General features: G+C 45.3%; 1 protein-coding gene across 1 annotated transcript in view; it reads left to right on the top strand.

The window, feature by feature from the left end:
• The window catches only part of Tnfrsf11a (TNF receptor superfamily member 11a), a 57049-nt gene that overhangs the window by 23975 nt on the left and 6062 nt on the right, over positions 1–27012 (top strand). The window contains exons 2-9 of the mRNA XM_051203913.1: positions 4107–4188; positions 4632–4757; positions 8677–8820; positions 13100–13193; positions 14859–14953; positions 16321–16434; positions 19491–19543; positions 21238–22018. Coding sequence (XP_051059870.1) covers positions 4107–4188; positions 4632–4757; positions 8677–8820; positions 13100–13193; positions 14859–14953; positions 16321–16434; positions 19491–19543; positions 21238–22018 — 1489 coding nt within the window. The remainder of the gene's footprint in view (positions 1–4106; positions 4189–4631; positions 4758–8676; positions 8821–13099; positions 13194–14858; positions 14954–16320; positions 16435–19490; positions 19544–21237; positions 22019–27012) is intronic.

Below are 27012 nucleotides of genomic sequence, written 5' to 3'. Positions count from 1 at the left end.
GTTCTATTCATGAAGTGGTCTCCTGTGCCAACACATTCAAGGCTATTTCCCACTTTCTCTTTCATCAGGCTCAGTGGAACTGGATTTATGTTGAGGCCTTTGATCCACTTGGACTTGAGTTTTGTGCTTGGTGATAGACATTGATCTGTTTGCATTCTTCTGCATCCAGTTATGCTGGCATCAGTTGTTGAAGACACTGCCTTCTTTCCATCGTATCATTTTGGCTTCCTTTCAATAACCAGTTTTCCATAGGTGTGTGGATTTATGACCGAGTCTTCAATTAGATTCCATTGATCTACCTGTCTGTTTTTAGGCCAATAACCATGAAGCTTTTATTATTACAGATCTGTGTTCATGCTTAAAATCAGGGATAGTGATATCTCCAGAAATTATTTTATGGCACAAACTGTTTCAGTTATCCTGGGTTTTTGCTTTCTATATGAAGTTGAACATTGTTCTTTCAAGGTCTGTAAAGAATTGTGTTGGAATTTTAATGGGGATTACTTTGAATCTGTAGATTGCTTTTGGTAGGGTGGCCATTTTTACTATGTTAATCCTACTGATCCATGAGAATGGGAGATCTTTCTATCTTCTGATATCTTCTTCAATTTTTTTCTTCAAAAACTTGAAGTTCATGTCATATGCATCTTTCATTTGCTTAGTTAACTGTATCAAGATATTTTGTTTTATTTGTGGTTGTGAAGATGTTTGTCTGATTTCTTTATCAGCCCATTTATCCTTTGTATATAAGAAGGCTACTGATTTTTGTTGTTGTTGTTGTTGTTAGTCTTGTATCCAGCAACTTCACTGAAGGTATTTATTAGCTTCAGGAGTTCCCTGGTAGAATGTTTGGAGTCACTTAAGTGTACTACCATATCATCTGAAAATACTGAAAGTTTAACATCTTCCTTTCAAATTTATATCCCCTTGATCTCCTTTAGTTGTCTTATTGCTCTAGCTAGAACTTCTAGTACCATATCGAATAGAGATGGAGAGAATGGACAGCCTTGTCTTGTTCCTTATTTTAGTTGAATCTCTTTGAGTTTCTCCCCATTTAATTTGGTGTTGTCTATAGGCTTGTTGTATATTGCTTTTATTATGTCCATGTATGTTCCTTATATCCCTGGTCTCTCTAAGACTTTTATCATGAAGGGGTGTTAGATTTTGTCAAAGGTTTTCTCAACATTTAATGACATGATCATGTGGGGTTTTTTTTCTTTCAGTTTGTTTATAAGGTGGATTACATTGACAGATTTTCGTAGGTTGAATCATCTCTGGAGTGAAGCCTGCTTGATCTTGGTGGATGATTATTTTTTATGTGTTCTTGGATTCAGTTTGCAAGTATTTTATTGAGTACTTTTACATTGATGTTCATAAGGGAAATTTTTCTGTAATTCTCTTTCTTTGCTGAGTGTTTATGTGGTTTGTATCAGAGTAGCTGTGACCTCATAAAATGATTTGGGCAATGTCCCTTCTGTTTCTGTTTTGTGGAATAATTTGAAGAGTATTAGATCTTCTTTGAAAGTCTGGTAGAATTCTGCACTGTAACTATCTGGCCTTGGGCTTCCTTTGTTTGGGATACTTTTAATGACTGTTCTAATTTCCTTTGGAGGTCTATAATAGATCTATTTAAATTGTTTATCTGATCTTGATTTAACTTTGGTATATGGTACCTATCAAGAAATTTGTGAGTCTTTTTAGGTTTTCCAATTATGTGGAGTATGACCTGATGATTCTCTGGATTTCCTCCGTGTCTGTTGTTATATCCCCTATTTTGTTTCTGATTTTGTTAATTTGGATATTCTTGCTTTGTCTTTTAGTTAGTTTGGATAGGATTTACCTATCTTGTTGATTTTTCTCAAAGAACCAACTGTTTCATTGATTATTTGTATTATTCTCTTTGTTTCTATTTATTTCTTTCAGCCCTCAGTTTGATTATTTCCTACTATCTACTTCTCTTGAGTGTTTGCTTCTTTTTGTTCTAGAGCTTTCAGGTGTGCTGTTAAGTCAATAGTGTAAGGTTTCTCCAGTTTCTTTATCTAGCTAGGCTCTTAGTGTTGTGAACTTTCCTCTTAGCATTGCTTTTATTGTGTCCCATACGTTTGGGTATGTTGTATGCTCATTTTCATTGAATTCTAGGAAGTATTTAATTCTCATTTCTTCCTTGACCCATTGGTAATTCAAATGAAAATTATTCAGTTTCCAAGAGTTTGTAGGTTTTCTGTAGTTTTTGTTGTTGTTGAACTCTGACTTTAATCTATGGGATCTGATAAGATTCAGGGGATTATTCCATTTTTTTTTTTATTTGTTGGGACTTGCTTTGTGACTGAGTATGTGGTCAATTTTGGAGAAGGTTCTATGTGATGCTGAGAAGAAGGTATATTCTTTGGTGTTTGGGTGAAACATTTTGTAGAGTGTGTATTTGAGTCATAATATCTGTTAGTTACGTTATGTCTCTGTTTTCTTCCACAATTAATGTGTGGAGTTCTATGTGTGATTTAGGCTTTTTAGTAATGTTTCTTTTTACAAGTGTGAGTGCCCTTGTATTTGGGGCATAGATGTTCAGAATTGAGACATCCTCTTGATGTATTTTACTTTGAATGAATATGAAGTGTCCTTCTCCATCTCTTTGATTAATTTTAGTTTGATGTCTATTTTTCCAGATATTGGTTGTAGCTACACCAGTCTGCTTCTTAGGTCAGTTTGATTGGAAAATCTTTTTTCAACCTTTCAGTCTGAGGTAATGTCAATCTTGGACACTGAGGTGTGTTTCTGGTATGCAGCAGAAAGATGGATCCTGCTTTCATATTTGTTCTGTTTGTCTGTGTCTTTTTATTGGAAATTTGAGTCCTTGATATTGAGATATTAATGACCAGTGATTTTTAATTCCTGTTATTTTTGTTATTGTTGTCGTTGATGGTGATGGGTGTGTGTGTATGTGTGTTTCCTCCTTTGGATTTTGCTGGTGTGAGATTATCTATTGCCTATGTTTTCATGGGTGTAGCTAACTTCCTTGGGTTTGAATATTTCCTCTAGTACCTTCCATAGGGATGGATTTGTGGACGGATATTATTTAAATTTGACTTTGTCATGAAATATATTGTTTCAATCATCTTTTATTGTCTTTTATGGTCTTTTATTGTCTGCAAGACATTTCTCCAGGTCCTTCTGGCTTTTAGAGTCTCTGTTGTGATCAATCTGCCTTTATATGTTACTTGACTCTTTTCCTGTGCCGCTTTTAATATTCTTTCTTTATTCTGTGTGTTTAATGTTTTGATTATTATGTGGCGAGGAAACTGTTTTTTCTGATCCAAACTAGTTGGCGTTCTGTAAGCTTCATCTACCTTTATAGGCATGTCTTTCTTTAGGATGGGAAATTTTTCTTCTATGATTTTGTTGAATATATTCTGGGTCTTTGAGTTGTGAGTCTTCTCCTTCTTCTATTCCTATTTCCTATTATTCTTAGGTTCGGTCTTTTCATGGTGCCCCAGATTTTCTGGATGTCTTGTGTTAGTTTTTTTTTTTTTTTTTTAACATTTTCTTTGACTGACCAGTGTGGACTCTACCTGGGCCTATGGAGTCTGCCAGAGTTGGGGGATACGGGGCTGGTAACATGGATGATGATGAGGTGGGAGGGGCTGGAGCCAATTTCCTAAGTGTTTCTTATGAAGAAGTTTTCACCCTCTCTTTACACATGGAAATTCTCTTTAATTTTCCCTACTACTCTGTGTCCCCCAAGAGTTTTAACTGTCTAAGAATGTCAAGGCCTATGCTAAAAGGAAGGTTTTATATATCTTCAGGGGAAATGGACTAGCCTAGGAAAGTAAAAATGTTGAAGCTGGTAGCATGAGCAGCTCATAGTATTTTCATGTTTTGTGGAAGTACACCTTGACAGTTCAGTTTTCTTGACTTGTTTTGTGTGTTTGTGAACTCATGAGGAGGCCAGAGGACAGACTTTGGGAGTTGGGTCTCTCCTTTTCCATGTTATCAGCCTTGGCAGCAAAGCCGTAGCCACTGAGCTGTCTCTCCAGCCCAGCCACTCACTGTTCGTGCTGTCCAGGAATAAGTTGTATGAAATGTCTTCCTGATGCCACTTTTATTTTCAGGTGACCCTCCTGGTCGCTCCTCCATGCACCCGGGAGAGGCATTATGAGCACCTTGGACGCTGTTGCAGCAAATGCGAACCAGGTACCTCAGGCTCCTCAGGGCTCTCTACCTTTGCTTGCTTGCTTGCTTGCTTGCTTGCTTGCTTCCTTCCTTCCTTCCTTCCTTCCTTCCTTCCTCTCTCCCTCCCTCCATGTCTCCCTCCCTCCCTCTTTCTTTCTTCTTTTCTTTCTTCCTTCTTTCCTTCCTTCCTTCCTTCCTTCCTTCCTTCCTTCCTTCCTTCCTTCCTTCCTTCCTTTCTTTCATTCTGTTTTTTGAGACAGGGTTTCTCTGTGTAGCCCTGGCTGCCATGGAACTTGCTCCTTAGTCCAGGCTGGCCAGGATCTCAGAGACCCTCCGGCCTTTGCCTCCTGAGTGCTGGGATTAAAAGTATGTGCCACCATGCCCCAGCTTGTTGTTTAGTTTTGGCGGGCACATTTATTGCCATTGTTTTGGTTTTGACTGGTGCGTTGTCTTCTCCATTTAAGGCAGATACCTATCTTCCAAGTGTACTCCTGCCGCTGATAGTGTGTGCCTGCCCTGTGGCCCAGATGAGTACTTGGACACCTGGAATGAAGAGGATAAATGCTTGCTGCACAAAGTCTGTGATGCAGGTGGGGCGATCACACTGGTACAAGTCACCCGGGGAGGGGGGCGGGGGCGGAGATACACCATCATCCTCTGCTCCTTACACCTGTTTCACAGAAGTGTGTTAAGTGAGCCTGCTGCTTTTCCTTTGAACATTTGTAGGACAGGTTTCTGCTCCTGGCTTTATGTACCCAGTGCCATAGGTTAAAAACGTCATCTTTCTGCTCCAGAATATGCGCTGCACCTTAATTGTGAACACATCCTGCCCTTGACAAAATGTTGCCACAGTGTTTGGTGTGTCTGTGTCATTTAATCCTGCACTTGGCCCATTTTAAAGGTAGAATAATTGAGACCTGAGATTAACTTCTCTAGGATCAACACGTTGAAAAGCAGTACTTGAACTGACCTTCTAACTCATATATCTTCCCCTAAACAGTAAATGAAAACATTGTTAAAGTTCATTGCTTCACTAGGATGTCATAATTTTTGGAAGGGGAGTGGATTACATACATACATACATACATATATATATATACATATATATATACATACATGCATACAGACTGAGACAGGCTCTCAACTCTGTAGTTCAGGATGGCCTGACCCTCACTACTGAAACTGTAGGACTACTTTTCCATGCTCAGTTCCATTTTATAAAATATAGCTTATGTTTAGGAATCAGGATATAACTATGTTTCATGGATGCCCTAAGAGGTTCTTTTCTCTCTTTTCCATTTTTTGTTCTAAGTACTAAAGCATCCACCATGTTCCCCTAGAGGAGCTACTGTTGTGGGTTTAATTATTGCAGCCCCTGGTGTCCTTTATCATACTCTTTCCTTGGTATTTCTTGAATTGCACATTAAACTTAGAAGGCTGATAGAATACTGGTTTGTTTCAGCTATGATCTGGCAAAAGCCCTTCATCTTTGTATAGTTCATATGAATAAGAGTGGGAATTTTATTTTTGTAATATTCACTATGATAAATATGGGTTGGATATTATTCCCTAGTCCTGGGGATCAACTTCAAGGCCTATACATGCCAGCCAGATGATCTACCTCTAAGCGATATCACTAACTCTTGATATTTTACATATAGAGGCTTCCAATATAGCCTGGCCTCCATCTTCCTGCATCTGCCCCTCTGCCCCTCTACCCCATCTCTCTGCCTCTGCCTCTGCCCCTCTGCCTCTGAAGTGCCAGGATTGCAGGTGTGTGCTCAAGTCTGACTAGATCTGTCTTCATGAGGGAACCCAGACTTCCCAGACATTGGTGGTAGATTCTGTCTCCTTTCTTTATTAGTCAGATGCTTTATAGAAACTCTCTCTGTCACCTGTCACCTCTCTCTCTCTCTCTCTCTCTCTCTCTCTCTCTCTCTCTCTCTCGCTTTCTCTTTTTCTTTCTTTTCCTTCTTCCTTTCGTTTTTGGTTTTTCGAGACAGGGTTTCTCTGTGTAATAGCTCTGGCTATCCTGGCACTCTCTCCATCGACTAGGCTGGCCTTGAACTCACAGAGATGCACCTGCTTCTGCCTCTGTAGTGCTGGGATTAAAGGCTCCTCCCTGTCACTTCTTTGTTTCCCTGAAACATAACACAAACCGAAAGGGCGCGCTAAGTGCTTGTAACTTTCAGAATCCTGGCTGGACCTGGGCATTTGCATCGACATGATGACCTCATGAATGTGTCTGAGGTGCTCAGCTTGTTGCAAACACTGTGGGTGCTCAGATTATCACACCGAGTGAGCCCAGACTGTCATCAGTCCTTACACACACACACACACACACACACACACACACACACACACACACACACGGCGCCCGCCCAAGATCAGATCCCTCTGATGTGGGCAGTAAGAACTGAACTTGGGTCCTCTGGAAGAACAGCAAATGCTCTTAAACTCCAAGCCCTCTCTGTCACCTAGTGGGACATTTTATTTAGGGGTGGTACTAAAGGAACTCCGTTATTAGTGACTTGATCTTTATAGGATATATCCCTATGGAGCACTGCTAGGAAATAAGCATTTCTGAACGCTCTCCTTCCCCCCAGTGTGTCTGAGACAGCTGGCAGACTAGGGTGGAGAAAGTGCTGTGGAAACTCCACAGGCACACGCATCTGATTAAGACCTTATTTCCTTTGATGACCTTGACTCATTGCCGTCTGTTGGAAATAACAATTCATCCTGTCTATTGCCAAAATGAATGAAAGCTGGGCACTGAGCACATCAGAATGTTCTCAAAGTGTCGCCACCCCCATTCACGGACACTTGCACAGGACCCTGTAGTATTTTACAGGGAAGTGGTGTGTGCTCCTTTATGCTTACATGTACTAGGTACATGTTTCTGCACAATCGCCCGTTGTGCTGCAAGGGTTTGGGCAGTGGGTACAAGGGCAAACGGGGCTCATGCTTAGGTCTAAAAAGCCTCTTCCTGATTGGCAGGGAAGGAAGAAACAGGTTTTGATTTTCCCCTTCTCTTGTTCCCCTTGGAAGTTAAGGTACAGGGGCCACATAGAAAATCCAGATTAGATGGGGCCTTTCAGTATTTTTTACCTGTTTGTTCCTTTTTTAAAGATTCATTTTATTTTTAATTACGTGTATGTATATAGAGGGTGTTATGTTCATGTGTGCAGGTGCCCAAGGAAGCCAAATAAAGGTCAAATCCCCTGGAGGACATGGGTACCTGGAGTAGAACCTCAGATGCTCCGCAACTTGTGTGCGGGCTCCTAACCAGTGAGCCGCCACTCCCGCCACCTGGGCGGTTTAAACAATGGCATGACTTCATGTCACGTGCGTGTGCACACCTGTACAGTTCATGGTAGCTGGAGTCTATGAAGTCACCACAATCAGTGAGTAGCGAGTTCTGAATCAGTCACAGCTCCTACGAGAATCCAGGCCTAGATTCCCCCAAGCCCCTGATCAGAGAGAGGCCTTTGTCTCACGCACAACCACCCTTGTCCTGTGCGTCACTCTTTACTAGATAGGCTTCCTTGACTCAGCACAAGACTCAAACTTTATACCAAGTATGTTTTCTGAGCAGGGCACATCACTGTCTTCTCGTATGTGCAACACAAAACATCACTGCACATAGGGCCATTGAAAATAAAGGTGTCGCCAAGTAAAAGCCCAAGGATAGAAAACTGCTCTTCATAGACTGTGGCAAGGATGCTCATTCTGCTGGGAACCTGTTAGCTCAGAGGATGCTTTACTGCAGTGTGAGAGGCTGTGGTTTCAATCCCCAGCACTCTCCTGGAAGGAGGAGGCAGAGGGATGGAGGAAGACAATCCTCCAGAGGCCCTTGTGTAGAGTGACTCCAAGGGTGTGTCCAGGGATGACTACAAACACACTGCAAGTGTCAGTAGAAATTGTGTGAACAAGGGAATTGATGTCAACCGAGCAACAGGGATGATTTGTGTGTGTTGGGCACCCAGTTTACAATATAACTAAATTCCCATGTCGTATTCCAGTGTGTGTGTGTGTGTGTCTGTGGGGAGGTAGGGGGGTGACCCTGGCCCACAGGACAGACACACTGCTGCCTGCTTCTGTGCTTTGTCTCTTGACTGAGTGCCCCACAGCCCTTGAGGACCACAGTATGGACTCACATCCCCATCAACTCCGTAGTTTTTTACAAATAAATAAATAAATAAACTAAATTAAAAAAAAATTTAAAAAACCAAGCAGCTGGGCATTTCTAAAAACAATTAATAAAACCCACTAGCATAAAACTCCAGAGCCCACACAACTCCTAATTACTAGGAAGGAAGGGGTCTGTTGGATGGTTTCCTACCAACAAGGAAGTGCAGGAAGGAACTCTGGAGTTCCTCAAACCCAGTGAGTCACTCTGTTGGCCACCAGATGCAGCTGTTTGGAGCTGGGTGGGGACGGTGCACCGGTGGACAGTGCATCTGTGTCTCCTGCCCCTTGCTGGTCCCTGATGTCTCTTGTCTCCCACAGGCAAGGCCCTGGTGGCAGTGGACCCTGGCAACCACACGGCCCCACGGCGCTGCGCTTGCACCGCTGGCTACCACTGGAACCCAGACTGTGAATGCTGCCGCCGCAACATGGAGTGTGCGCCAGGCTTCGGAGCCCAGCATCCCTGTAAGGCATGGTTGGGTGTGGATGTGCTGCCTACCATCCTACAGAGCCCTACTGTTAACCTCTGCCCAGAGGCTTTCTGGGATTGGTCACAGCTCTATCAAGGGTGCTCCAGGGAACCCAGATGCCTATGAGGAACCAGTTTAGCCCAGCTTCGAACGGCACATGGGCAGTCATCCCAAATTCCCCTACCCCTTCCTCCTTTTCTGTGGCAACAGGTCTCAGTCTGTGAGACCCGAGGGTCCCCACTAAGTAACCAATAGTATCGTGCAAAGATCCTCCAAGGCACTAAAAGGCATGCAGCCTCTTAGAAGGAGGTGCGCACCTCTGGACACGCTGTAAATTGTCATTGGCAGATAGTAATTTCAGATTTAAAGAGCTCCTAAAGACTTAGCTGTTGGGGAATTATAGTTGCAGTAGCAATTTGAAAGCGGACAGTGGAGGGCTGGGGAGACATTTCTGCCTATGGAGTGCTTTCACAGGCTTGGGAGCCTGAGCTAGACCAAGAACTCACATTAAAAGCTGAGCCCAGCTCCAGCAAGAGGGGAAGCCAGGACATCGGTGTCACCAGAGCAGGCCGGTCAGCTAGCCTAGGCAATGCTCCAGGCCGGTGAGAAACTTGGCCTAACACAGAAGAGGCAGGCCCTGAGGCCTTCTGACCCACACCTACGCACACCAGATGCTGGACTGTAAAATCCATTCTGTCCTGACTACCACTCAGCCTGACGGTTGGAACATTCACACACTTGTCTTTGTGCCCATCCCCCTTCCACTCAGAATTGCCTCCTTCTCTGTGCTTGGAAGGCCTTTCTCAGTTACCTCTTCACATCCCTTCATATAAGGACTAATTTGAAATCTGCTTTTAAAAAAAAAAAAAACTTAATTTGACTTAGGTTCACAGGGTATTGAGGGTTTTTTTCCTGGGTTGAGCTGTCACCATGCTCATTACTATGTATGTAACATGTACAAATACGTATTTGCAGCTTTGGAACTGTAAGAGGGAGATGGCCCCGATGTTTGTGTTGGGGCTGGGTATGTCAATCAGTGTTCACTTTCTGAGTTGCCGATGTGGCTGCCGAGAAGCACTCAAGGCTCCCCTGGAACCTTCTGAGTGACATCCTTGCTCACAAAGTGAGGTTGGGGCTGTTTTTAATGTTCTGTCATCTGAGAACTCCGCTGTGTCCCTCAGCTTTGTTGAAAGCAAAGAAGCACGGACCCTTTTGACTTGCGAAAATGCTTTTGGGAGCTCTTCACTCTCCCGGCTTCTAGGAAGTGTTACAAAGCAGGTTTCAGGGTGCAACAAGTGATTGCTTATGCTTGCCAGCCCTTCACGTAAAGCCAGCCTACTTGGACAGGGCTGGGAGGACTGAGATATTATTCATTTGAGTCCGCATGGAAGAATGTGTCTAGCTAGTGCTGTGGGCCTCTGCATCAGCGCCTGACTCAACCGCACATGCTCTCTCGGAAAAGTCAGCTTGAGTTTTTAACCAGTAAAGACAAACCTCGCTACCGCAGCCAGCTCCCTCCAGATTCTGCTCCCAGAGTAGATACCACCTTTGGCCTTGCTCCAGATTTACCACCTTTGTGAACTAGGGTGCTGCCCAAATAAAAAGGAGGGCATGACTGTGCCTAGGTCATGGGGGGAAGGTTTAGTGTAGATATGAGGGAGAGGGTAGCCAGAGGCAGAGACGAATTCAGAGTGAACATGACTCTGATCTAAGCCATGTGAGGAGGGGGCAGAGGGGAGAGCCGGGAAACCTAGAAGCCAGGAAGGTAAAAGGGTAAAAAGGACAGATGTGACCAAAATGTCTGGATTCTATACCAAAGAGCCTGGTTGGGGGGGGGGGCAGCCAAGGAGACTTCAGGGTAGGGGTGGGGTATGGCAGCCGGGAGGACCCTGTAACCAGTAAGGACTGAGGATGGATGCTGGGAGAAACCTCTGGTGGCCAGCATCACTTTTGATCTGTTTAATAGGCAGTTCAGTCAGCCTTTGTCCAGGGTCTGAAACCTAACGATTTCCTCTGCCTTGAACCCTTGGAAATGGTGTATTTTTGACAGTAGGTGGATATGAGGGAGATGGATTTCCACAAGGCTGGGGATATCTTTGTCAGTTGGTACCTAGCATGCACAGAACCCTGGATTTGATCCACAGTATGGAGCAGAATCTGGTGTGGTGGTACACACTTGTAATCCTGGCAGTGAACAGAAGGAAGTCAAGGTCATTCTTAGATACTTAGTGAGTTTGAGACCTGCCTGGGTTATAAGAGACCCTGAAAAATAAAATTCACGTATGCCAAAACTAAACAGTCCCATGAGGACCACATGCTTACTCTGGGTCAGGATGGAAAGAGAAACAGGCCCAGGCTGCTCTGAGTGCTGCTGTGTGGTCCTCAGTATTTCAAGTCCTGGCTCAGTTTAGCATAGCCAAGATATGGTTCACAGAGGGGTTCAGGCAGATGGAAGTGTAAGTTGTTGGGCTAGTGTGAGAAGCCTGGCTGTAAAAAGGGAAATGGGACCTTCCCGGTACCACTAGTGGGTCAAGTGAATGGAAAGTAATGTCCCTGAACCCTTCTCAGAATCTTCTAGATTGCATTACTCTTTTAATTTGTAATGTGTGTGTGTGTGTGTGTGTGTGTGTATGTGTGTGTGTGTATGTGTGTGTGTGTACACCACAGCCCATTAGTGGAGATCAGACAACAACTTGTGGGAGTTGGTTTTATCTCTTTATCATGTGGATCCCAGGTCATCAGATTTGGGGTCAAGCATCTTTATCTCATCCATCCTTTGTTCATCTTTAAAAAAAAAATCTGTACTGTACTCTCTCTTTCTATCTGTGTGTGTGTGTGTGTGTGTGAGTGCATGTGTGCGCATGCGTGTGTGTGTGCATGAATACCAGTGCTGGAGGAGGTCAGAGGCCTTGGATGGATCCCTGGAGTTCTGGAGCTGGGCTGGCATTGCAGGCAGCTGGAAGCTGACTGATGTGGGATGCTGAGAAACAAACCCTACCCCCCTTGTTCATCCTTTAAAATGCTGTTTCAATTAATGTTAGTTTGGCAATGGCATTGTTACAATTGTTTCACAGCCTGTCAGTGTGTCAGTGCATCTTTTTTATTGCCAAATTACAGAAATCCAACATATACTTTCTATCAGGCATGTACCCAGAATTTTAATTTCTTATTTTAGGTTTGTAATCATAAAAATAAATTATGGAAGTGCTACTAATCTCAAAAGTCATTTGTGGGTTTGGCACTAGCCAGTGGCCAATGTTGGCTTGACATTGTACTCAGAATTGTTCATTTGTGTCTACCAAATCATTGTGTGCCAATGCAATAAAGATCGGAGACACAGAAAGCTGGAGGCATCTCTCACGTTGCTAATTTAGCTTAGGAGATATATGAGAGCAGAATGAAGCTTACTAGGCAGGGTCAGCCTTCTGTTCTGAGTGCTGGGGATGAAGCAAGACCCACACTATCGCATCATTTGCATTTATGCTTTCTTGGGGCACAGCCCGATCCATTTGCTTTTGTATTATCTATAGTTACTTCTGTGCTATGGACAACCAGTCCTAGCAGAGGTCATAGGCCTAAAAGGTCGTTGTGTCAGGCTTGGTAGAAAAACTGAACACCAATCATTGGTTGAGGAGGAAGAGACTTATGAAGTTCCCCTCAGGGCGTAACAAGTATAGTAACCATTACAGCTCCTTAGCCTGGTGACATGAAGCTGAAGTGGCCTGGTACCGTCATGTATTTAATAAGTTAACAGTTGACATGCATTTCAGTTATTCTGCCATTTGAAATAATGACTTTTGTGGTGAATAGTGTCATATAGCCCCAAATGCTTGGGACCAGAAATGTTTCAAATACCAGCCCCCCCCCCCCAAAGAGTAATTTAGAGTAATGTGATAGCTTGCTTTTGGAGGGACACATTTCCCTTAAAGGCGGGGATGACACCGCATTTGCCTGCAGTTGAAAGCTGATGTAGCCATGAAGGCCGGAAATAGCCAGACAACAAAAAACGCAGCCCCATAACACCTATGGGGAAATGCTTGGTTCTGAACAGTAAAAGATCAGGCAAAGTTGGACTTAGCCGGACATCAGCTGTAGTCTCAGTGGCCTGACATGAAGCCAGTTTCTGAACGTAATCTGTAAGCACTTCCTCCACGCAAGCCTGGGGGAGCTGAAGGCAGGCAATACAGGTGGCCAGGCAGGCACGGGGAAGATGGGTAATGGCCGATCTCTAGGTATCTCCTTGTTTTATCTGTTGGCTTTTGTGTGTGTGACAGTGCAGCTCAACATGGATACGGTGTGCACGCCCTGCCTCCTAGGCTTCTTCTCAGATGTCTTTTCATCCACGGACAAATGCAGACCCTGGACCAAGTAAGTGACCATGCAGAAACCCACGGACGGGCTCACATTAGGACCTGTCAGGCTCGGCCGCTCTGGGTGGAAGAGGCTGGTTCAGTGTGTCAGGTTGACTTCCTCTTGGAAAAAGTCTGTCGCCAGCCACAGTAGGGGACAAGCCTGACAAGCTGGCTGTGGGAGCCAATATGTGTCAGAGCTTTGTGCCACTTCTCAGATTCAGAAATAAATGACCTTCAGTTCCGGCTTCTCTTTCCTTCACCTAACTTGATTTAGTTGAAATTTTTTATGACTTCTTTGTCTGGGGCAGGGGTGGGGTGGGCTACTACAGGTGGAATGTAAGGCCCCCAGATATGCTAGGCATATGTGTATGTGATTGTCACTCACCACTCCTACATCCCCTCATCACTGGCTTACTCATCTGGAAGTGTGTAAGTGTGTGTACACTGCAAATGCTTTGGGTTTTCTTGGATAATCTTGAAGCTCTTTGCAAGTCACATAACCCTGGTTCATCTGTGTCTTTGATTTTATCCCATCGATATTTTAATTTCAGGTTTATTTATTATTTTTGTTGCTAAGGATGAACCCAGGGCTTTGAATGTAAGGAGTTACCTGATGATTTTTTTTTTTTTTTTTTTTTGTACCCTGAATTGGGAAATGGTGGCTTCTTAAAACTGCTGTGTACTTCAATGGGGAAATGCAGCAAAATTTATATACTGACTTTCACCCGGCAGCCATTTAAGCAGTTCTGAGTTTTCTGCAGGGATAATTTTTATAAAGATAGTGCGTATACACCATGAGCATCCCTTACCCGATGCTTGAGGCGTATTTCAGGTTCTTTTACATTCATACTGAGAACTTTTGGGGAAGGGTGCCGGGCCTAAACACAGAACTGTGTTGTCTCTCATGTACACCTTATTCATAGTCTGAAGGCTATTTTGTACTCTAAGTACTTTCATGTACTTAGTTTCGTGATGTCTGATTTCCTAACTGGGATTTCATGTCAGCGTCCTAAGAGTCTCACGTTTTGACTGTTGGATTTGGGGTTAGAGATGCTAGGCTAACGTACAGTATAGCACCACACATGGGTTACATGGAACAGACTCCTGGGCTCTTTCCATCCTGTTGTTTAATACTAGTGATAAACGCAATGAGTCTTCAGTTCCAAATGCGTTCTTTCTTTTTAGGAAGCCCACAGTAGCCATCCCACAAGCTGCTGCGCTTACGCCTGTTTCTCCTCTTCCCGCCATTCACTGCTTTCAGACAGGGTCTCACTATGCCGCCCAGCAACCCCCCCCACTGTCAGGGTCACAGTGTACCACACCACGTGTGACTCAGTGGTTCTTACGAAATGCTGTATCCCGATGCATTTTGTTTAGGTTTTATGTTGAGGAGATTGTATTTTCCACCTTCAGAATTGCACTCATCGAGACGCTCTCAGCGTCTGAAGTCCTCTTTCCCCAAGTCCGTCTTCTCTCTTGCCCACTGAGCTCTCAGTAGACTCTTTCCCCAAGCACTCCACCCTCCTCTGAGGACTTCTGCTCCCCCCGGGCAAGGCTGTGGAGTCATACCTCCAGGAAGATATGGCCTCCCTTCCTGAAGGAGCTGCCGGTCTAGCCCAGTATGACATGGTTTTTGAAATTAAGTGTTGACCCACAGCCACTGACTGCTTTTTCCTCACAGCTGTACCCTCCTTGGAAGGATAGAAGCACACCCTGGGACGAAGAAATCAGATGTGGTCTGCAGCTCTTCTCTGACCCTGAGAAAACCACCCAAGGGTATGCCGAGCAGAGCCTGTGGGCGACACATGGCCCAGGGTGGCCCCTCTAGAATGACAAGCTGTGGCTGCAGGGTTCCATTTGTGCTTTCACTATATTTTCTTTTTTCCTCAGCATTTTATTTGCTCAAAAGACTTACTCTTTTTTTATTTTATGTGTTTGTACACCACCTATGTGCATTGCCCAAGGAGGCCAGAAGAGGGCCTAGGATCCTCTGGCATTGGAGCTGCACACAGTTGTGAGCTGCCTTGTGGGTGCTGGGAATCAAACACAGGGCCTCTCAAAGAGCAGCCAGTGCTTTTAACTGCTGAGCGATTTCTCCAGCCTCACCGTTTTGTTTTGTCTGGTTTTAAACAGTATGAGCTTCTTCTTTTCCTTTTAAAATATATGCTTATTTTATGCATATGGGTGTTTGGTAACCATTTATACTTGTGAGTGACATGCATTCACATGCCCAAGAAGGTCTGAAGAGAGTGTTGGATCCCCAGTGCAGGAATTATAGACAGTCACGTGAGCCACCACGTAGGTGCTGGCCATTGAACCTGGGTCCTCTAGAAGAGCAAAGTGCTGAGTCATCTCTCCAACTCTCCTCCCCAATTCCAAATTTTCTTTTCCTTTCTTCTTCTCTAACCTCTCCCCCCCCCCCCATAGATTTTACCTAGTGCCTTTCTACATGCTAGGTTAATTGATAATATTTTTTTTTATAAGGAGTTAGGGTTAGGGTATAAACATAAATGTTGATGCCAACTCCCAGGTGTGGTAGGAGGTGATGATCAGAGTGAGGGAGTCTTAGTGGAGGTTTTGATCAAGCCAAAGAAAGCCACTTGTTAGATCTGGCTGTGATTATCTCTGAGCATTTTTAAATCAAGCTAACTATGGTTTTGAAAGCTTGACAGAAAAGTCTCTGGCCAGCAGAGGCTTCTGTGTGGCTGTTTTGGGGGAGTGGCCATGTGGCGGGCTGCACCTCAGAAGCAAGCAGCCTGGGGAAAGACCTTCCTCACATGCAGAGAACCAGGCCACAGAGCAACAATAAGGCTGCGAACAAGAACAGCAGGTGTGGAATGACAAACTCAGAGAGATGAACCAGTACAGCACAGTGGATGGCATCCAACTCATCCTCAAGCAGAGATGGGCCGATGGGCCTGGGCTGGCCTCTCCTGGAGGGAAGGCCCCTGAGCAGGGCGGGTTAGCTATGGTGTGTGTCCTCTGATGGGCGAGAACTCTCCGCCCTTCTGGGTGAGGAGTTCTCCATTCTGGTTACCTGGACACCTGCATCATTGATTCTTGGGTTGGATTTACAGGACTTTATCATCTTTTAACTTGGTAAGATGAAATAATCTTTAACCCTGTGTTTTCTTCCACCACAGAAGCCCAGATTTACTTGCCCAGTCTCATCATTCTGCTCCTCTTCGTCTCTGTGGTGTTAGTTGCTGCCATCGTCTTTGGCGTTTACTACCGGAAGGGAGGGAAAGCCCTGACAGGTACTGTGTCTGTGGTGGGTATTTTCCAGGGAAGCATCATGGGAGATGAGCATTTTGTCCCTCCCTGACTGTCATGGAATCTGCTTTTTAAATTTCTTACTTATGGGGCTGGAGTTAAGAGCACTGGCAGCTCTTCTTGAGGACCCTGTGCCTGAGTCTTTGTTCTAGCAACAATAATGATGGAAACCGAAGGACAATGTTGTGTCTGCCTGTATGTAAGTACACAGCATTCGCCTTCTGCTATAGCTGCTGTGTCGCTGCTGGGGGCCCACACTGTATCTCTGTGCATCCCTGATACGCAGGGGCTCGGCGTTAACCCTGTAGTATCCCCTGTGAATGTGCCCATCCAATACCGACAAATCGCAGATAAATGTCTACATGGGGAATTTTGATTGGAATACTATTTTGAAATGTGACTCTACAATTATGAAAATAGATGACTGTGTATTGTTGGAGTTTATGGGCTTATTTTTTTTAAAATAGAGAAACCAATGTTACTTCATTTCTTGGGAATATCTTCAAAAAGGTGGATAGCATTTTTAAACATCACATCGTGTTTGACTTTTATATGACACTGCTAAAAGTGGTTTTTGTTTGTTTGTTTGTTTTGCTTTTAATGAAGGAATGCCAAGCTTCTTTAGTTTTTTTTCCAGATATATCATAATCTTTTTAGAAAACTTTTACTTATTGTGTGTTCATGATGTGTGTATGGGTGCGTGTGCCACGACACACATGTAGAACCCTAAGAACAACGTTGTGGAGTTGGCTTTCTCTTTTTGGGGGGTCAGACTGAGGTTCAACAAGTAAAGCACACCTTGTTGAGCCGTATGCTTGTAGTCTTGGAACTCAGAGGGCTAAGGCAGGAGAGGAGCTTAAGGCTAGTCTGGGCAACATCGGGAGATCCTGTCTTTCAAACCAAAAGTCCAAGGGCCGAGGCTATAGCGCAGTGGTAAGGTGCTTGCCTGGCATAAGGAATGCTGTGGATTTGATCCTCAGCGCTGGTGATGAGTTCACACTTTGTCAAAAGACACAGCAGGAATCATTCGCAGGGTGTCCTGCAGAGGGCTGCTTCCACACTTCCCAGCTGTGACCCCAGCACTTGAGGCTGTGGAGATTAGAAGACGCCCCTTGAGCAAGCTGGCTAGCTAGATTATCTGTACCAGTGGGCCTTGGGTTTAAGTGAGACACCCCGCTTTGGTGTATAAGGTGGAGAGTGACTCACTAAAATGCCTGGTGTCAAACACACACACACGAATAGGCACACACACACATGAATAGCCACACACAGATGAGCATTCATATACACATACAGCACAGCATACATACATGCAAACCTACGTATCGGCATGCTTGTCACATGTATATATTCAGGCAAAAACAAACCTGCAAGAATCTGCAGCTCCTGACTTGGGTGTTTATAGTGAAGAAAGTGTTGGATTTTCATATGGGATGGGAGAAAACTTTATCTTTTCCTATTATTGTCACAGATGCACCTTCTTTGTCCCCCTCTCTTGATTACCTTGCCCCTCATATGCACAATATGAGGGAATGAGATTACCTGTGGTCTAACGGCTCACAGCAGACCCAGCTGTGTCCACAGGTGATTGATGGGTTATTAGTGGGTCCCAGTTTGGTCTCCTTTGCTATGATAAACGCCATCACCAAAAGTAACTTCGAAGGGAAAGGTGTTTGTTTGCTCCTGTGTTTGTCTTTCCAACTCACACTTTGCAGTCCAGTAATCAGGACAAAAGCTCAAGCCAGGGACCTGGAGGCCAAAACCAAAGCAGAAGCCTCAGAGGAATGCTGCTTTCTGGCTTGTTTGACATGGCTTGCTCAGCTACCTTTCTTTTTAAAATCTTTTAAAATTTATGTGTGCGGGTGTTTGATGTGCATGGAAGTCTGTGCACCACACGTCACCCTCAGAAGCCAGAAGAAGGCATTAGATCCTGTGGGGCTACAGTTACAGATGGTTGCGAGACTACATGTAGGTGCTGGGAACCGAACCCAGGCCATCTGGAAGAGCAGCCAGTGTTCTTAACTCCCCAGCCATCTTTCTAGTTCCTCAGCTACCTGTCTCAGACAGCCCAGACTCTCCTCCCCAGGGATGGCATTGCTCGAAATAGGCTGGGCCCTTCCTCCCACATCAATCAGCAATCAAGGGAATGTCCCTCAGACAGTCCACAGGCCAATCTGATGGAGGCAATTCCTTCATATAGCCCACAGGCCAATCTGATGGAGGAAATTCCTTAGTTGAGGAGGAAATTCCTCTTCCTAGGTGTTCAGGTTTGGGTCAAGTTGGCAAAAATTAGCTTCGACAGTGTTTTTCTTTCTAGAGATCAGCAAGTTCTGTTTTTGTTAAAAAGTAAAATGCCTTCAGAATGTTTAGATCGGCTAATTTATTATTTGGTTGATTGACTCCCATCCCTGTGCTGAAGATCGAACCCAGGTTTTTGCTTTTGTTAAGCAAGTACTGTGCCACTGAGCCATATACTAGTCCTGTTGTTGCTGAGGTGGAGCCCAGAGCTTTGTGTGAGCTTTGTTCGAGCTTTGTGTGAGCTTTGTGCATGCCAGACATGCTTTCTGCCATGGAGCTTCATCCCCAGCCCTGGGTGGATTATAATCAAATACTTTCGCTTAGGAATGCTAATACCTTACTGTGAGCATGTTTACGCAGAATTATCTAAAATGGGAGAAAGTCAAACACACAGGAGAAGAGAATGAAGCAGTGATGAGCAGGGTCAGGAGGAAGGGAATGGGAGATGGAGGTCAAAGGCTATAGTAGCAGGTGTATAGCATAGCGTAAACACTCCCAGAGAGGAATATTGTGCTGTAGGAAAAGTTTTCCTGATTGAGTTGATTTTAGCTCTTCTCGCCATACACAAATCACCATTTGACAAGATGGATAAGTTGATCCGTTTTGTTACAGTAACCACTTTGCCATCTATATTTATCCTGTCACATCATGCTACATAAGTTAAATATATAAAATAAAATGTACATTAAAATAAGGAGAAAATTATAACATGAAGTTCTTATCTTTGCTTTTTTTTTTCCAGCTAATTTGTGGAACTGGGTCAATGACACTTGCAGAACCCTAAGTGGAAATAAGGTAAAAGTGTTTACTAGGGCCTTCTTTAAGTCCTGCTGCAGTGTTCAGAGCTGTAACCAATGACTGTGGAGCACTCCGCTTACCAGACAGTGAAACCTTCATCCCAGAACTGACCCCTGTTGGATAAGTCAGTGCCCAACCTCTTCATCAGGCCACATTCCCACCCCTTCCCTGACGCCAGGCTGGACACTGAGTGATCTTTACCCATGCTGGGAAAGTGCACTATCCCCGAGACAGACAACAGTCTTTATTCCAGTTCTATTGTCTCTGTGTAGGTATTTTTACGAACTGACCTTGGTCACCTGCTGCAGATTCCTAGGAGGAACCATCTGTGACTTTCCTTTACTCTGTAGTTATTTAATAAATCTCCTTTGTCATAATGCCAGCAAATATTGAAAAGTGTTAAGGCTATTGAAATGAAAGGCCTGATGCCTGATGCCCAATTCACGGGTGGCTTGCAATTTATCACGCCAATTTCTTCTTGGCTCTTTCTGTGAATCAAGTGAGTCTGTGATCACTTTGGAGTGAACAGAGATGGTGTATTCCTCTGTTCTTAAATACCTAAATGGGCATTCCTTAAAAATAGTCTTGGTCAAACAGTGATTTACCAAAAATGAAAAGCTAAAGGAAACCCAATCTGCTCAGTAGTTTAGATCAAGTGCATCTCCTCCAGAGGCCTCAATTCAGTTCTCAGCACTCACTTAGGCAGCTGCAGTGCAAGGGGATCCTACGCCCTCTTGTGGCCCGCTAGGACACCTAGACTCAGCTGCACAAGCGCACACTCACGCGCACACACAAATCAAAATTAAAAATGCATCTTTCTAAAATGGAGAAAGCAATGCATGCTCATGTCCCACTCACTCCCCTCTACAGTGAGTAAATACATAAGTCAATGAATGTATTCATTTGTTCAAACGTGGTTCTGGTCGTGTTAAAAGAGTGCTTACCTAGCAGGCACAAAACCCTGCAGAGAATAAACGGTGTGGAGGTACTTGTCTCTAATCCAAGCACCTAGGAGGTAGAGGCAGGGGGATCAGAAGTTCAGAGTCGCCCTGTATTCCCTAGTAAGGCCAGTCTCAGTTACACAGAACCCTGTCTCACAAATCCAAAATTAAACAACAAAAATTTAACAGTGACTTAACTATTTTCCAACCCACACTTGATACTAATATGTTCGTTATTCTAGTTTGTCCTTCGTGTCTGTTGGAAGTATAATATATAGCTGCAGGCATTAGCCTGGGTTTCTATAACTCAGCTCCAATTCCACAGGGTCCGCTCTCATCTCCTCCTTTCCTGCTTAGGTCTTCCCTTCCCAGCACGACGCCCGAGTCCTTTGGTTTTCAGTATGCTTCCTCCTTTGCTGGGTTACAGGACACACAGAACTAAAACCATGCCACAAACAGAGCTACTGCACTTGCCCATGCTGCTGCTGTTTTGTTACAGACAGATGTGCTCCAGTGTCACTTGGGTTATCTCTTCCCTTGGATAGTGTGCAGATGCTGTAAAGATCCAGTCGTTTCTGTTTGTGTCCCTTTCGAGACTTCTCCCACACTCTGTTATTGTAAACAGTATAAATAAAGCCATGGAGTGTGGGCCACCTGTCCTAGCCAAGGTGGACAGTCCGCACCATCCCTTCGCAGCAGTGGGTAGGCAAACATGTAATAACTCAGTGTCTTCTGAATTCGCACCTGCAGGAGTCCTCACCTGACAGTTGTATCGGTGCCCACTCGACAACTTCCAATCAGCGGGAAGTGTGTGAAGGCATCTTCCTCATGACTCTGGAGGAGAAGATGCTTCCAGAAGACATGTGCTATCCAGAAGATGGAACTGGCGCCTGTGGGCCTGTGTGTGCAGCAGGCGGGCCCTGTGCCGGGAGCGGAGATGCCTTGATGTTCACATTGGTCAGCGAAGTTGAGACCCAAGGGGACCTCTCAAGGCAGATTCCCACGGAGGATGAGTACACAGGCCGGCCCTCACAGCCCCCTGAGGAGTCCCTGTTCCTGATCCAGCCTGGAAGCAAATGCACACCCCCTTTCCGGGAGCCTCTGGAGGTCGGGGAGAATGACAGTTTAAGCCAGTGTTTCACAGGGACCGAGAGCACCATTGACTCTGAAGGCTGCAACTTCATTGAGCCGCCACGCAGGACTGACTGTGCTCCTTGGTCCCCTGAAAAGTACTTGAAAAAAGAAATAGAGGGTGACAGTTGCCCACCCTGGGTGGCCAGCTCCAACTCATCAGATGGCTATGCAGGCTGTGGGAACACTCCTAAAGAGGACCACGAGCCCCTTATGGGTTCTCTGAAGTGTGGACCATTACCCCAGTGTGCCTACAGCATGGGCCTTCCCAGCGAAGCAGCAGCCAGTGTGTCAGAGGCGGGAGAGCAGCCCCAGGACCAGGCTGATGAAAAGCTTCCGAGCTCGGAGAGGGGAGCCTCTGGGTCTGGGGGTTCCCCCAGTGACCAGCCACCTGTGTCTGGTAAGTAGCTTTCCCGGGCTCCCACTTTTGATCAGAAAGGCCCATCATGGGTAAAGGTTTCAGAAGTGTGTTTCACAATCCTCTGGGGAAAAGAAAGCCAACGCGAGAGACACACAGACCAAGTCCATTCTCTGCTAATTGACACAAGGTCTCTTGTAGCCCAGGCTGGCCCCAAACTCACTATGCATGGCAAGGGTGCCTTTGAGCTCCTCCTCCTTTTGACTCCATCTCTCCAGTACTGGACTTGCAAGTGTTGGGCATCACACCTGGTTTTCTGGGGCTTTAGGTGTCTTGGTCGAGCACTCTACTAGCTGAGCAAGTGTCCATCTCTGTGCTAAGCATCTTTGCAGAGGCCTTCGGATCTCCCTGTACATTGTACTGGGGACTGTGCTGACCGTTGCCATGACATCGTCCACTAGCCTGCTACCGCCTTAGGCTTTCCCGAGCCCTCTGCCTTCTGGCTTCTCGTGGTTTGGTTTGTGGTTAGTGCTCCAACCACAGGACCGAACCCTGACAGATAGAGTCCACAGTCATTTTAGGAGTGACTGATTCATGGTGTTCCCTCATATTTGGGGAGGGGTGAGTAAAAGAAACTGGGGCTTCTAAATGTCAGGACAAATAGAATTGTTTAGTTGGTCCTTAATTATTTATTTAAGCAGCAAGTTAATGATGCAGCAAAAGTGTCCTTTGTTACTTTATAAGAAAACCCCCTTTTACAACCATCACATTTAATATGTTTATAAAACCCAGATGATAATTTACAATTTAGCACATCATAGAGATTTATTGCTGCAACATTGCTGGAACACAAACAACCCACCAGTGATAATATTATGACTTTTTTCTTTTTGCTTGAGGATAAAACACCATCTGTTAAAATATTATGTAGCATAGGGGACTTCACAACTGATGGTGAGGGTGTCCTCTGGGTATTATTAGCCTGGTCAGGGGCAGGGGGTTCATTGAGAATCTTTTGGATGCTGTAAGCATTCTCCAGAAGAAAACAATGAATAGATGGATATGTACCTCTTCAAAGGCTTCTCAGAACCCCTAGCTCTTAGATGGAAGAATGGGAGGGCTGGAGGCAGGGACGGAGGGGTGTCCCCCTCTCCAGAGGTGCCTTTCTTTCCTGGCTCTTGGTTGTGGCTGCAAGTGATGCCAGTAGCTACATTTTGCAACCCGAGGGTGGCCAGATTGAACCCTAGAGCACAAGGCTGTTTTCTGCCATAGGTGATATCGGTCCCTGGCTTGATTGGTAGAACAGTGTGCATTCCTGTCTCTGAGGAGGTGGCCCGCTATCAATACACAAATACACTGTTCCAGTCTCAGTTGCCAGATTGAAGGAGAGGAGACGTTCTGGGCAGTGAGAGAACAGATCTGGTTTTCCTCTTCAAGACTCTAGAACGTTAAAGAAAATATGTGCATGGTGTGGGGCATGGAGGGGGACCTTGGTGGATCCCATGGTGGATAAGAGACAAACATGTCAAACATGTCATGCAGGTAGAACATACATGGGAAGTTTTATTGGGGGAAAGGAAGGAAGAAGGGAAGGAGAAGGGAGAGAGAGAGAGAGAGAGAGAGAGAGACCTGCCTGCCTCTTCAGAGGAACACAGGCAAGCGAGAGCAGGAGTGGGTGGAGCTTGTCTCTTAAAGGGCCCTTCTGCACCTGCATACAGAGACAGGTTCTGCCTGCCATGCACGCAGGGGTGATGTGCTCTGCCAGGTCCCCAAGGGTTAGGGCCAAGGTGTGTGTGGATGCTAACAGGGAGGAAAGACTCATAGTGAGGACATACTGGGTCAAAGCAAACTCCAAATCCTGGAGCTGCATGGCGAGCTCGGCAGCCCTTTGCTTTTCCCACTCTTTTCCAGTGTTCTTGGCTGCAGTACCTTTTGGGGGGGCTGGTTCAACGGCCTGCATGCAGCTCTGATTGGCATATATCCCATGCGTCTCCAACATCTTGGGGTTCACCTTCACAGCTCCACAGAGTGGCCTCTTTGGTCCCCGAGCTGGGACTGCCCTGCCACATGGCCTATTTAACCACAGAGGAAGACTCCACAACTCCTTTACACATGAACTCTCAAATCCAGGACCACATGGCTGAAACTGCCAAGTTTAGCTGCCTGCTGCCGCTGGAAACTGCCCTTTCCTGAATTATATGTGCACAGAATTTTCTTTCTTGTAGATCTTTAGGAGCAAATTACTCCTTAGAGTTTTTCCCTGGGCCTTTATTCCTTCCTTCCTTCCTTCCTTCCTTCCTTCCTTCCTCCCTCCCTTCCTCCCTCCCTCCCTCTCTCCCTTTCTTCTTTCCTTCCTTTCTTTCCCTCTTTCTTTTTTAAGAAAAATAGAACTACTTCACATTTGTTTTTTCCCAGTTATAATTTTTTTTCTTTGATAATTTTTTAATTCAAATTTGAAACAAGCTTGTTTTACATGTCAATCCCAGTTCCTGAACCCTCCCTTCCTCCCCTGTCCCGCCACCAGCCCCCATCCCAAGCCCTGGGCCTTCCTTTAAAATCTCATTTCCTTCAGCACAGAGACGGGTCCAGCATTACATTTCCCGAGTCTCTTTCCCCTCAAACGGCATGTTTTGCGTTTCTTTCTGCTTTGCTTGCTCTTTTTCATTGTAGATATGCATACGAAGAGTGACACAACACAGTCAATACTAGATGCCCTGAAATCTCCACTGCTGAGGACAGCAGAGTTTTAGGACTGGGGCACATTCCTTTCCACGGTATTACAATAGTCTGTACTTAGCCGTTAATATCGTTATCCTCGGAAACCTCTTGAGCTGGGCCTCCGTAGTGCACAGTGCTCTCAACATTACTACCTTCCAAGTTCCTACTAGGAAGATCCATTAAGCCCCAGTTACAGCATTCAATTGCATTTCTAGTCCAAAGTGCTGCGTCTTCCTAGTCTCCAAGCAGCATGGCCAGGCCCATCACGGCAATACTTCTGTCCCTGGTACCAGCTTCCGTCTTATACAAAGAAGCGTTTAACTGGGGGCTGGCTTACAGTTTCAGAGAAGCCCCTGATCAGCCTGGTAGGAAGCATGGCAGCAAGCAGGTAGGCAGAGCATTGGAGCCCCAGCTGAGAGCTCACACCCTGATCTGCAAGCAGAAGTCAGAAAGAGGGCAAGAGAGAGGCCGGACCTGGCTTGGGCTTCTGAAACCTCAAAGCCCACTCATTCCCAGTGCCACACCTCCTCCAACAAAGCCACGCCTCCCAGTCCTTCCTAAGCAGTTCCACTAACTGGGGATCAAGCAGTCAAACATAGAAACCTGTGCAGGCCATCTTGTCCACATCCTCTTATAGGGTGTTACAAGAATTTCCACTGACAGCTGCTTGTGTTTCCTATGTCTTCTACTGACCTGTCACTCTGCTTCAGCCTCCAAAATCATCTGTTTCATTCAACCGTCTCTGAGCTGGAAAGAGTTGCTCATTTACAGGATACCAACCCTCCTTGGGGAGCCTCAGCTCCACATTCTTTCCTACCAAACCTCTGGAGCTTTGAAAATAAGAATGGGCTGATGATAAGGAATGCACGGAGAACCTTTCAGAAGTGAAGTCATTCTGCAGCCTAGCTGCAGGGTCTGTGGCCCGTTTGTCACAGTGCTGGCTTTTCTCAACAAGCCTAGAAACTATCATAGCCTTCATCAGCAGCAGTGCAGCCAATGCATTGGTTAGTTCTCATGTTTCTATGCAGATACATGACCTATTGGGAAAGGCGTGGTGTGGGGGGGCATCAGTTTGTGTCACATGACCAGAGATTGGTGGCTTTCTCCTTTTCTGGTTTCTCTTCCATCTGACCCGCCCACCCGTGGTAGTGAGCCGGTGCTACCCACAGTCAGGGTCTTTCCCTCTGTTAATCCACTCTGGAGATGACTCAGTCTCCTAGGTAATTCTAAATGCAAGCCATTGCCACAGCAGTCACTAGGAATTTTTTCTCCAAGGTGGCTTGGTCTCTGCACATCCCTGAACATCTATTTATACGCTCCTTCATTTAAGCAGAATAAACACATGAACAGGAAATGGTCATTTCTATGTTCACCAATGTTCTCTCCACCACCCATGTCCGTGGTCTGTTCTTGGAAGCTGGGGTGGGGGGTGGGGCGGGATTGATCATCCTGGACACACCTACCTACAGACAGAAACAGCAGAGCAAAGTCAACTGCTTTAATGTATGCTCCATGCTCTCCCTGGCAGAGTCCTGGGAGCCCAGGGCACTGGAGGAGGAAGATACCTGCTTGCTTTTCTCATCCCGCAAGCTTGGAGAAAAGGTTTTCCTATCCAGATTTGCTCCTTTTCCCATCCTCCACTAGCAAGGATGGCCTCCTGTTTCTCACGTTGCTCACTGTCAGAAGACATGTCAGTCACCAACGTGAGTTCCCCTTTGAGCTACGGTTCATAAAGTGGATAGTAAGAGGTTATTGGGCCCTGAAGCTTCAAGTTAAAATGGATGTTTTATAATTTACTTGTCAATAATATTTGGCACTCACTAACCTTGAAAGTCAATATATTATTTCAGAATGTATGAAGAAGTTGCTCTAGTTAGATGGCTCATTGGTTAAAATACTTCAGCACAAGTATAGCGACCAGAGTTCAGATCCCCAGAACCCACATAAATGCCAGGCTCATGTGGAAGTCTGCTTGTAACTCCAGGCCCAGAAGGCAAAGGCCTCCTCTGGGAAGGGTTTGGTTCATAAGACCTCCAAATAATTCTCAGCATGATTCAGAATGGAACTGGTATGCATTACTTCCTTCCTTTGTGTCACATGCTCCGTGGCTCCCAAGTGCTTGGAACAGAACTCGCAATACCATAAAAAGGAAAGCCGAATGAAAAGCATATGGGCGAGATATAACATGTTTGAGTGTATTTGTGTATATTTTTAGTTCCCGTCACGGAGAAATCTCCATGACAATTTGGTAGTCTTATCTGGCTGCTTCTCGTGATTTAATATTCATATGATATGCATCTTAAACAACATAATGCTTT

Source organism: Phodopus roborovskii, unplaced genomic scaffold, assembly GCF_943737965.1.
Source record: "Phodopus roborovskii unplaced genomic scaffold, PHOROB, whole genome shotgun sequence".
NCBI classification, from domain to species: Eukaryota; Metazoa; Chordata; class Mammalia; order Rodentia; family Cricetidae; genus Phodopus; species Phodopus roborovskii.
Note: the sequence above shows the minus strand (reverse complement) of the source record. Positions and strands in the feature narration are given on the sequence as shown.